This window comes from Dendrobium catenatum, unplaced genomic scaffold (genome assembly GCF_001605985.2).
Source record: "Dendrobium catenatum unplaced genomic scaffold, ASM160598v2 fragScaff_scaffold_315, whole genome shotgun sequence".
NCBI classification, from domain to species: Eukaryota; Viridiplantae; Streptophyta; class Magnoliopsida; order Asparagales; family Orchidaceae; genus Dendrobium; species Dendrobium catenatum.
The window spans coordinates 444,250-457,287 of record NW_021318777.1 but is presented as its reverse complement, the minus strand read 5'-3'; the positions used below and the strand labels follow the sequence as shown (position 1 = coordinate 457,287).

Below are 13,038 nucleotides of genomic sequence, written 5' to 3'. Positions count from 1 at the left end.
CAACAGCTGAAATCTGGAGCACTCTCGCTACCAGGCTGCAACCGACTAACAGGTCAAGAGTTATACAATTGAAAAACGAGCTGCATTGTATTCAAATGAAAGATTCCACCATGTCACAGTACTTATCCCGCATCAAACAGCTCGTAGATGGCATAGCAGCGGCAGGATCCCATGTCGATACAGAGGACATAATTATGCACATCCTAAATGGATTACCTCCTGCATATAACTCCTTCAAAACAACCATCCGCACAATTCCTGAGCATTTCACTTTAGATACTCTCTACCCATTACTTTGCAGCGAGGAGATCCATATCAGCAATGAACTTCACAGAGACTCCGCGCCAACAACAGAAAATGTTGCATTATTTGCAGGGCGCGGTAGAGCAGGCCGAACCAGAGGCAACTACCGTGGAAGAGGATACTCCTCCAGGCCACCCAGCAGCAACCGATCGTCCACAACCACCGATTCGCCAAGGCCAACATGTCAAATCTGCGGTAAACAGGGCCACATTGCTCTCCACTGCTGGCACAGGTGCAATCTTAACTACTCACCATCAGCTTCACCCAAGGCACTGCTTACTCAGCCAGCAGCTCAATCCAATACCACAACCGAATGGTATTTAGACTCTGGCTCATCATCCCACCTCACATCAGACGCAGCTAACTTGCAGAACTCCCAACCTTATGAAGGCAGCGACAGCATCTCCATTGCTAACGGGACTTCTCTTCCCATCCATTCCAGCGGACAGGGGCTTCTACCTCTTCCAAACACTCACCGTAAGCTCCAACTCCATAATCTGCTTCATGTTCCAGCACTCAAACACAATCTTTTATCTATTCATAAACTCGCCACTGATAATAATTGTTCCATCTGTTTTGACTCTCTTGGCTTCTCAATCAAGGACAATCAAACTACTCAAACAATCCTTAAAGGTCGAACGAGAGACGGTCTCTACATCCTTCCCTCCACCCCAAATTTTGCACTACAAACCATCAAGTCTTCTACCTCCCTGTGGCATGCAAGACTGGGCCATCCACATCTTCAACTGCTTCAGCTTATAGCTAGGAAAAATCCGACAATCTGTCTTTCTAGTGCTTCTACTTTTTTATGTAACTCGTGTAATGTGGCGAAATGCCACAAATTACCCTTTTCATTAAATGAAACAAAGACTTCAGCTCCTTTTACTCTTATGCATACAGACGTTTGGGGACCTGCACCCCTTTCTTCTCTAAATGGCTATAATTACTACGTTGTCTTCGTTGATGACTTCACCCGCTTCTCATGGGTATATCCTATGTTCACTAAAAATGAAACAATAAACAAACTACAAATTCTTATCAATTTAATCCAAACTCAATTCAACTCAAAAATCAAAAATCTCCGCTCCGATGGCGGAGGCGAATACACATCCAGAGAGTTCACAAAACTTTTAAATCACCACGGCATTCACCACCAATTAACCTGTCCCTACACGCCGGAGCAGAACGGCATTGCTGAAAGAAAACATCGTCATCTCATAGAAACCACACGAACTCTCCTTCATGCCTCTAATTTATCACTTAAATTCTGGCTTGAAGCCCTCCTCACGGCAAACTATTTAATCAACCGGTTACCCTCCAAAACTCTCAACTTCGACAATCCATACAATCTACTTCATGGTCATCAACCCTCCTACAACCATCTTAAAACCTTTGGGTGCCTATGCTACCCTTGGCTCCGTCCACTTACTCCAAGCAAACTCCACCCTCGTTCAGCTGCGTGCATCTTCCTCGGATACTCCTCAAATCATAAAGGTTATAGATGTTTTAACCCCACAACTTCGAAAATCCATATCTCTCGTCACGTCGTATTTCACGAAAATAACTTTCTATCCCAACCATCCCATTCGACAACACAATCCCCTCAACATTCACCTACACATACTCCTCTCACTCTCATTCCAATCTCTACACTCAGTCATAATCTTCCCACAACAACATCCAACTCCAAGTCCTCAAATACTTCCAACACCACATCTTCACCGCCCCAGCAAACTCCCTCCTCTTCCCAATCCCAAACACAAACCATTTCACCTCCTCTGCCTTCACTTCCCCAACCTACCCAACATCCAATGATCACAAGATACAAAACCGGTTCCCTCAAACCCAAGAAACACTTCAACCTCCTAGCTGCAACCCGTCCTTCCTCCACTCCCTCCTGTTTCACTCAAGCTTCAAAACTGTTGGAATGGAGGTTAGCAATGTCCGAAGAATTCGATGCCTTACAGAGACAAGGGACATGGTCACTCGTGCCTATCCCTCAAAACCATACAATTTTAGGATGCAAGTGGACATACCGAACTAAGCTCAAACCAGATGGCACTATCGACAGATACAAAGCACGTCTCGTTGCTCAAGGCTTCAAGCAACAATATGGAATTGATTATAAAGAGACCTTCAGTCCTGTAGCAAAAATGCCTACGATTCGCATATTGCTCACCGTTGCACTCACGAAGCAATGGCCGGTTCTCCAATTAGACGTGTCTAATGCCTTTCTTCACGGCACTCTTGACGAAGACGTCTACATGAAACAGCCCCCTGGATTTGTCGACACGACTCATCCCGACTATGTCTGTAAACTTCATAAGACCATTTATGGCCTAAAACAAGCTCCACGGCTCTGGTTCCAAACTCTTACGGGCTTCTTCTTATCGACCAACTTCAAGTTCAGCAAGTCGGACCCATCTCTTCTCATCTACAGCGACCGTGACACTCACATCTACGTTCTCATATACGTAGATGATCTTCTGATCTCCGGCAACAATCTACAGAAAATCAACTCCTTAATCAGCAAGCTGCATTCCCAATTCTCCATCAAAGACCTTGGGCCAATATCATTCTTTCTTGGTATACAGGTATCCCATACACCAAACGGCTACTTCTTAAGCCAAGCTCAATATGCTCTAGACATCCTTAAAGCAGCCGGCCTCAGTCAATGCAAGCCTGCTTCAACTCCCATTGCGGTCAAGGGGTCCTCGACCAATTCCGTCGCGTCCAACTTCGATCCCGTTACATACCGCAAGCTAGCAGGCTCTTTGCAATACCTCACAATTACAAGACCAGACATCGCTTTCGCCACCAACATGGTTTGCCAGAATATGCATCAACCAACCGATCAATCTCAGGCAATTCTCAAGCGACTACTTCGCTACATCAATGGAACCATTCATTTTGGCCTCCCCATCACGAGAGGCAACTTACAGCTCACATCATTTTCCGATTCTGATTGGGCATCGGATACTTCCGATAGAAGATCTATCACCGGCTACTGCACGTTTCTAGGAAACACACTTGTTTCATGGTGTGTGAAGAAACAGCCTACTGTTGCCAAATCCTCAACTGAGGCAGAGTATCGTTCACTCGCCTCAGCAACATCGGACATCATATGGCTCCGTCGCCTGCTCGCCGAATTCCAGGTTTCGGTCTCCTCTCCAACATCACTTTCCTGTGATAACATATCTGCTCTCGCTCTAGCGAACAACCCTGTGTTTCATGCTCGTACCAAACACATCGAAATCGATTATCACTTTATCAGAGATCGAATTCTCTCTAATGAGATCTCAGTTCATCATATCAGCTCCCTTGACCAACCGGCCGATCTTCTAACCAAGCCATTATCTACAAGCCGGTTTCAAATGCTCTGTAACAAACTCACGATCACCTCTCATGAATCCTGAGTTTGCGGGGGACTGTTAGCACACCCGATAAGCTATGTGATACGCCAGCCAACGTATCAAGCTCTGCTCCACTACTCACCGCAGGACATCATTTCAACACAAGGCCACTTCCTGTAATTGACTAATCAGCCAATAGTTTGCTCTGGCAACAAACGGCCTCCTCTATATGTATCGCCTTAAGCATTCTACAGGAACTATGGAATAGAACGATCAATAGTTCCATCTCACCTTACTTTCTTCCGCTACTTTGTTTTTCTCTATTATTAGCTAACTTGCAGGTCGCTTCAGAATAAAGATCTTTTGAGTAGGCATACCTGATTTTTTGCTCCCCTTTTAATGAATCCATGAGGTTGCTGCGTAGATTATTAATTTCTTCTAATTCTCCATGGAGAAGTGCAACCTTTACATCCATTTGCTCTATGCCCATGTTGAATTTAGTTACCATCGCTAGCAATATCCTTATTGATGTATTTCTTAGAACTAGGGAGAACAGAACGGTGTAATCCACACCTTGTCATGTAAAACCTTTCGTAACCAACCTTGCTCTGAATTTAGGGTCTTCAATTTCAGATATACCTTCCTTTTTCCTATATAGCCACTTGCTACTTATCACCTTCAGGTTTCATGGCCAATCCACCAATTCTCATGTATTGTTTTCATAAGTGATAGCATATCTTGATGCCCTTATTTCTTCCAGCCCTCTCGATTGCTTCTTTATAAGAGTTCAGCTCAACCCTAGTTATTAATCAGGCCAAAAATGCATAATCTACAACATGATCTATTCCTTGCTGAACTATAGGACTACTCTTATCTATCATCACTTGATTGTTGTCTCAATCCTTCAGAATACAGTTCTATTAGATCGTGATCACCAACATCACAATTATCTTGGCTTGATTGCTCCACCTCAAGCACCAATGCATGCCTTGCATTTATCCCGTTATCTTGAACTTCAACCCTTTTGATTAGATCTGCAATTTATTGCTAATCAAATGCTTTGTAAATCTAGATTTCAAGCACAATATTTTGTATCCCTGAACTCCCTTAGGATACCCAATAAAAATAAACTTTATAACATGTGGCTTAAGCTTGTCTTGTTTGACATGAGCATAAGCTATGCACTCAAAAGTTTTCAGCATTGGGTAATCTACTGATTTTTTGCTTCGATCAGCCTGTGATATCTTGAAACTAATAGCTATAGATGGACATCTATTGCTCAAATAAATATGGGAGTAAACTTAAAAATAGTCACTTGACTGTTTGTATGTGGTTCATTTAGTCTCAAAGTATTATTTTGCTCCAATTTTGTCCCTTGTCTATGCAAAATTGGTCCAAAATGATTCATTTAGGACTAAATTGGGATCAATTTTATATAGTCAAGGGACTAAATTAAGATTAATTTTATATCATAGTTACAACATGTGGGATCATTTTGGATCAATTTTGTTTATTCGAGGGGCTATATTAAAGTAACGTGATACATAGGGACTAAATTAGCCACAAACGAATAATTTAGGGACTTTTAGATTTTTTCTGAATAAATATGCTACAATGCTGATTTCTTTAACTTAAAACTCTTCGGAAAGCTTGCATGACTTGTGATGTACTATTTCAAAAGTGATTCTATTAATTTTTTCAACCAAATCATTTTGTTGGAGAGTAATTCTAATTGTATGGTGTCTTGATGCCTCTTGATATTTGCAAAATTTGGTGAACTCTTCCGTTTAAATTTCAAGTTCATTGCTGTTATTAACTGTAGAGATTCAAGAACCAGAGAGAAGACGGAACAGAGAAGATAGAAACAGAAATGTGATTTCGTATATCGCCTACAGATGTACAGGATGCCTATATATAGATAATACCTCAAGAGTATTTACATGTGTCAGACCCTTATAGGTTAGAAAGAATACAAGTTAATTAAGTTTATTTATTTATGTTCTAATAGTCCCCTGCAAGCTGACGAATCTTGAGTGATTGTCTGTTTGGATCTTAAGTATTGGAACCTAGGAGTGGATAACGGCTTCGTGAGGATGTTTGCTATTTGATCCTTCGTGTTTATTGGCAGCAGTTGAATATTGTTGTTTTGAATGTGATCCCGGATGAAGCGTTGATCAATTTTTATGTGTTTGATTTTGGCATGAAAGACTGGGTTGTTTGCTAAAGCAATCACGGACATATTGTCACAGAATAGATCTATGGGATTCTCGTGGTGCCCTTGAAAGTATGATAGCAGCCGTTTGGTCCAGATAGTGTCAGCTACTAAGGCATGGTACTCCGATTCAGTGGAGGATCTAGAGACAATGCTTTGTTTCTTGACTGTCCAAGAGACGAGAGTGTCTCCGAGAAAGGTACAATAGCCTGAGGTAGACTTTCTGGTAATTGGATCGCCGGCCCAGTCTGCATCAAAGAAGATACGGAGTTGCAAATTTGATTTGGTGATTGGTAAGCCAAAATCAATTGTTCCTTGAATGTAGCGAAGCATCCTTGTGAGAAGATAGTTGTGTTGGCTGTTTGGATCGTGCATATGTTGAGATAAGATGTTGACGGCATATGCTATGTCTGGTCGAGTGATAGTAAGATATTGAAGAGCTCCTGCAATCCTTCGGTATAGGTGCGGCTCAAACAGGTTTGGAGTGTCCGAAATCTGAGTTGGCATTTTTGTGCACGGGGGATTAGCTAAGGGCATGTAGTGAGTAAGATTTGCTTGTTGAATGATGGATTAAGCGTAAGAGGTTTGTGATAGAAAGTACTTATCTGTTGAGGACCGGATCTTGATTCCAAGAAAATGATTTGCCTGTCCAAGGTGCTTCATCGTGAACCTCTGGTGTAGTTTTTGAAGTTCTTTGATTGCGGGTTTTCGGGTTTTACATTTATCTCCTTGATACTCACTCTAGCATTTATTATTCAGTTAGTGTGGTTAGCCTATTTATGTATACTCCCATGAAGGAATACTTTGATACAATTTATATAATATTGAGGTATTTAAAAAGGACTCAATGTCTATTTTTCAAAAAGAAAATGAAGAAGAGTATAAAATCTTTACTGATGGTAACTTTATCGTTGATCGAAAATTAACCTTTGATTATTATTTATTCATTTAAAGAAGCCTTATCACAAGGAGAAGTAAAAAGCAGGTGGTGGTTTCTAGAACTAGCATTGAATAGGGCCATAGGCCATCGAATTTGTGAAGAAATTGAGCGTAAGAGGTTGTTGGAAGACTTAAGTATCCACATTAAAAAATTAATGGTTGTGATATGTGATAAATAAGCTACAATGCGTACAACAACAACAACATCAAGTCTTTATCCCACTATATGGGGTCGACTACATCAATTCTTTTTTTTTTCCATTATGTCATGTTAAAAATTAAATTCTCATTTAAATCTAATAAAGAAAAGTCATTTTTAATATTTTATAACCAAGTCTTTTTAGGTATATCTCTACTTTTTTCAACATAAGTCAAATCTAATACATCTACTTTCCTAATCGGGTCATCGGAAGGTCGATGTTTTATGTGACCAAACTATCTACGACGACTCTCTCTAATCTTATCTTCCACTGGAGCTACTCCAACCTTTTCATGTATATGCTCATTTTGTATCCCGTCTCTAAGAGTAAAACGACTCATTCACTTGAGCATCCTCATCTTTGCAACAATTAACTTAATATTATGCTTCTCTTTTAATGTCCAACATTTTGCACCATAAAGCATTGCAGGTCTAACTACCATCTTATAGAAATTTCCCTTAAGTTTGAGGGGGACTTTTCTTTCACACAACAAGCCCGATGCATTCCTCCACTTCAACCATCCAACTTGAATTCTACTGATAATATCCCCAACTATTTCATCATCACTCTGAACAACAGGCTCAAGATATCTGAAATGTGTACTCTTATTAATGACTTGATCACCCAAAGTCACAATCTCCCGACAAGAACTATTATTAATAAAATTATACTCTATATATTCAATTTTAGATCTACTCAAATGAAAGCCTTTAGACTCTAAGGTTGACCTCCATAATTCAAGTTTACCTTCAACTCCCTCGCTAGTCTTATCAACAAGAAGACTATCATCAACAAAAAGCATATACCAAGGTACAACCTCTTGCAAATGTCTAGTGAGAACATCCATGACTGAAGCAAAATGATATGAGCTTAAGGCTGATCCTTGATGTAATCCAATTGAAATAGAAAAATACTTTGTCAAACCTCCTTGTGTCTGAACACGAGTAACAGCTCCTGCATATATATCCTTAATGACTTGAATATAATTTATAATTAGTGTTGCCAAAAATTCAATCTACCATGATAAGAGCACGTGAAAATTGATAGGTGTTTTATAAAGAAAAAAATTGATTAAGGGATCATTCAAATACAATACACTTTGATAAGTCTTCATTTAATAAAATCTTAACTAGAGCCCTTGATCAATCACAATTTGATAATCTAACTTTCAAGCTAGGAATGATCAATTATATTAACATATTATTGTGGCCCTTGCCGTATCCTCATAAAACAATATGAGCTTTGATTAAATTAATCGTAGGATGATTGTCCACTTCAACAGTTCTTCAATCTTGTTTTTCTTTATTTGATTCCTATTAATAGTATTCTATTTTTTTTATTTATTAATAATAATTGACATTATTAAGCACCTATAAATATATAACTCTTCAATAGCGTGAAACAACTGAATAAATTATTCTCTCATATTTATTGTCTCCAATTTTAACAATAGCCCTATTTATAGAAGAGCAATAATTCATAGACCTGCTTTTCTTATACACAACAGCTTCTAAAGCTTTCGTGTCAATTACTTTTCTTTTTTAAATAATATTTTGATTAACAAACAAGAAATAATATAATCAATAATCCAAATTAATGGAGGAGTTGTTGGTTGTTAATTAAGGTTGGCTTGAGAAGTATTTTTCTTTATCAAAAACTTTGCCCAACTGATTGAATAATTGCTTTCAACTAGGGATGCAAGTGAGCCGAGCCTGCTCGTGCTCGACTCGTTTATGGGCTTGTAATGTGTATGGATTTTGAATTTTTTCCTCTGGGAAATTCAGATGACAAGAGGATTTTTTCCTTTTATTGGTTCTAGATTAAATGAAATATAATACTTCTTCTCCAATGAACCTATCATGGACAGTGAAGTTCAGATTTGAGTAGCCTATGCAAAGAAAAAACGCCACTTATGATAACGTCCTTATAGTCTGCTTGTCTTATTTTATAAGTTTTGGGTTCCTGCTCTGGTTCATTAAGGATTAGATTATTTCTAAGCTTCGTAACTCAATTGAGGCGTGCCTTTCACTTTAGTGTAAAAACTTTAGAAAGCAAAAGGCTAACGAGCTTATCATGGAGAGAAGGTTTGGATGCAATAATTTAACGTTTCATTGCTGCTCTACTGTAGCATCTTCTCCTGCTGACCATGATAATCTACGAGTAAATTATGCCACGTAATAGCTGTTCTTCAGTATTGTCATGCATTATTCATAACACTCTAGTCAATAGAATTACTTGCCCTGATTACTTTGGTTTACTTGTTGATGAGGTTCTTATGCATTAATAAATGCTCATTTTATTTGAAGCGTCTTTTCAGGTACAGCTAATGTTGTCAAACAGAAATCCAAAATCAGACAAGTTGCTTCCCAAAGAACCACTAGAAGTCAGAACAAAAATCTACTTGAAACAGAAGTAAAAAAAGAAACTGAAGTTAAGCCAGTTCTCACTCCTCTTGCAGCCAGAGCAGCTTTGGCATCATTGGTGCATCATGAACTGCCAGAGAAATCATTAGGCTTCTCAGGGGAACAAGACTTTCTCAAGCATAAGGATTCACAGCAGAGTGATGCTACTGGGACTACTGAACATTCCACTATAGAAGCTACATCCAATTCTGTTAAATCAACTTTCTATGTTCAGAATGAAGTATTAAGAGATCCAAATCCCTCCAAAAGGACAAACAAAAACAGTAATATAGAGGTCAAGAATGCATTCATAGCATCTCCAAACCGACTGCGAACTGAGGGGAAGCGTAAGTCCCATGATTCCTCAGATATGTCTGCTACTCTGGAGAAGGAAACGAAACCTTCTAGAGAGTTTTATGGTGGCATAGAAGACGAACCTATAATCCTGCAACACTCAACAAATTCACTAAATGGCGAGAAGACAAAATGCTCCACCAACGCAAGGAGGCTAACCCGCTCAATGCAGAAGGAATTTGAGGTTTCATCTCTTCATATGAAACAAGGATCACCTATTGAAATGCCAAGAAATACCCAGAAGCCAACAAGGTCAGCACATTCTGCTACTCCCGAAGAAATTTCAGTTCCAAATGATGTTGACAAGGCACCAATTTCAAAATCTCCTACTTTGGAGCCCCAAAATATACTTCCTGCTAATGATGATGTGGAGGGAGAAAATTTAACAAAAAAATTCTCTGGTGCAATAAATAGGGCAGGGTGCACAAAATCTACAAAACAGAGAAAGAAGAGCAATTATAACCATGATATGACACCAGAAAACAATGCACCAACTGCATATACAGGACATAAGGCTGAAGAAATTGTCACGCCTGAAAATAATGAAATAAAGAAGAAGAGATTCATTTCCAATCACATGGATTCAACATCTGAAACAGATTCAACAGCTGACAGAAATGAACCATTAACCAAGAGGAGGACAAGATCATCATGTGAAGATGAACTGGGTAAATTGTTTTCTGTCATCTTAACTTTGCACTTCTTATGCAATTCTTACGAAGAGCAGTAGGTACTAGCTTTGTTCTGTAATGCTAAAAATTTGGCTATTAGCAGGTACTACTATGAAAGAGGGGGAAAGTATCCCAGCAATGAAAAAGTCTCGTGTTTCTTCGCAGAAGGATTCTACAAACTTTCCATTACGATCTTCACCAAGGCTTGCTTGTCCTCCCAGGGCTCGCTCGCAGGCCAGGAGCTGACTGCATTACCAAGCACAAAGATGTTGGAGGCCTATTCTGCTTAAGGCGGACTTTATTAAGTACGTATATAACGTCTATTTTAATGTAGTTTATTGCTGAGCCAATCAGTGATCTATCAAATATTCCTAAGATTTTTGGTTTTTCCATCCTGGTTATTACTTGAGAGACGAGAATCAACATTCCTACTATTGTGTTTTCTGAATGCAGTTTAGTTATGTTGTCCTATCAGGATTGGTCCATTCATATTTTGAAGGATAGATGAGCTAGCATTGCCAACTTGCCTATTCAATTTGTTACAGTGAAGAGTGAATTTTACTAGGTGGCATCATTGTAGGATTTTTTTTATTGGAGCATGGAAGTATAGCTTGCAATAGAGCAAGAAGCATGCTTCTTACTTTCTTGCTTTCCGCTTGTCTCAGTTTCCTTGCTAAGCAGTTAAATTCTCTTTGATAAGAACGGTTGATTAGCGAGTCCTATTTATGGTTTTATTCCTTTAAGTTCATGCAATTCTAGGTTTGATCATAAATCTGCGATGAATTGCTTCAGAATTTTTATCAAAGATTTTGTTTAGGATAACTTTCTTACTATTTTTTAAAGCAGTTTTTTAGTTTAAAAATTTTTTAAACTAGAAATTTTTGTGCTAGAAAATTACTTTAGAAAACAGTAAAAAGAGTGTCTCAAATGAAGCCAAAATTTTCATTTGATTTAATCCAATTCCTCGCATAAAAAATGACCCTGATGGATCTCGTTGAGTGTTGGAGACTGAGAGTTGAAATAAAGCTATTTGACTTATTAATTTATGCTTTGCACATGATCAGTGGCTAAAAACAGCAGCTTCCATTCGCCGTAATAATAAAGCAGATCAACTTGATAGCAGCTTTCATGTGGAGCAGTCACCTCTCTTGCAGAGCAAATGAGAGCCAGAAGATTATAAATCTAAAGAAATCATATCTATACACATGTAAAGCCACATTACAATCATGTATATATACCAATGCAAGACCACAGTAATGTACTAGAACGAATGCATAAGTTTACATAGAAATAAAACTCTGAGTTTAGCCTTTCCATCATCTCCCTCTCTCTCTCTGCTTTACAATGTGTACAACATTCATTTCCCTGGTATCAAAGCCAATCGAGTGCAGTTTACATGGTATCAAAGCCATCTGGCTCACTGCCATAATCTCCTCAAATGGCATCATCTCCCTTGTCTCATACAGGCGAGATCTCCACTGAAGGCTACACAGAAGCCGCACCCATTCCTCTCTAAAGTTCCTCTTCTCCAATATCAATAACATTGTGCCTATACAACTATCAAATGACAATTAATTGGCCTGGAGATGTCAGATCACTAAACTATTTCGAGCAAAGAACTACATCTCCTTCCTAGACAAAACCATAGCAGCAACACCTCATCTCATCATACAGCCCGACGGTATCTCATACCGGAACCCTGCATTCAACCAATGGACTCTTGCTACTGCCATATGCTCCACCCTTTCTCCCAGAATCCTCCAATATGTCCTCAACCTCGATACTTGATCAAACATCTGGACTACCCTAGAATGCTGATTGCATGCGACAAATCGCTCTAGAGTGGTCCAACTTAAGAATGAGCTCCACCATATCTCCATGGGTCAATCTATGATGCTGCAATATCTCACCACAATCAAAACCTTGTTCGACAACATAACAGTCGTCGGCTCCACCATAGACACCAAAGTTATCATTCTACACCCTAAACGGTCTACCCCAACAATACCAGACATTTAAGACATCCATACGCAAAATGCTCCACCCCATTAGTCTTGAAGATCTCTACTCTTTCGCGGATGTGGCCGCAGCTGATGATGCTTCTATAAACATTACACCTATGGTCATTACATTCACCGCAACAACCCTCGACCACCTACCCCCTCCCACCAATAGAGCGCTCCACTCCCAATCTACGAGATATGCGGCAAGAAAGATCATACCCCAAACGTTTGCCGACACCGTCTCAACACTTAGTAACCAACCCCAAATTACTCCACAATATTGGTAGAAGCTCAATCGAAACCTAGCTCAGACAGGATCCTCAACTCAAGCGCCTCATCTCATATCACCAACAATTTTGACAATCTCTACCAACAAGTGGAATACAATGGTATAGACATTGTTACCATTGGAGACATGAGCACTTTGCCATTGCCCACTTTGGCCATTGCCCATATTGGTATAAGCTCCTGCTTCCCAACCTACTTCATCTTCCTCAACTCTCTCATAACCTCCTTTTTGTTTATAAACTCAATAAAGATAATAATGTCTCCATTTTATTTAACGTCTCCGGTTTTCATATCAAGGAACTGAAGACAAACT

At 39.3% G+C, this 13,038-nt stretch overlaps 2 protein-coding genes across 4 annotated transcripts in view; both read left to right on the top strand.

Moving 5' to 3' along the window:
* The window catches only part of LOC110115831, a 15,077-nt gene extending 4,018 nt beyond the window's left edge, over window positions 1–11,059 (top strand). For 2 of the 3 annotated variants that reach the window (XM_020849207.2, XM_020849208.2), the window contains 2 exons: window positions 9,325–10,431; window positions 10,535–11,059. In XM_020849207.2, the coding sequence (XP_020704866.1) occupies window positions 9,325–10,431; window positions 10,535–10,680 (1,253 nt within the window). In that variant the 3' untranslated portion in view covers window positions 10,681–11,059. The remainder of the gene's footprint in view (window positions 1–9,324; window positions 10,432–10,534) is intronic. The other variant, XM_020849209.2, reaches the window with a different exon arrangement.
* LOC110115833 (retrovirus-related Pol polyprotein from transposon RE2) lies at window positions 543–3,745 on the top strand. Its single transcript, XM_020849210.2, has 2 exons — window positions 543–780; window positions 906–3,745. Exons 1-2 carry the CDS (start codon window positions 688–690, stop codon window positions 3,717–3,719), a joined length of 2,907 nt encoding a protein of 968 aa, XP_020704869.2. The 5' UTR covers window positions 543–687; the 3' UTR covers window positions 3,720–3,745.
* Window positions 11,060–13,038: the final 1,979 nt, after the last annotated feature.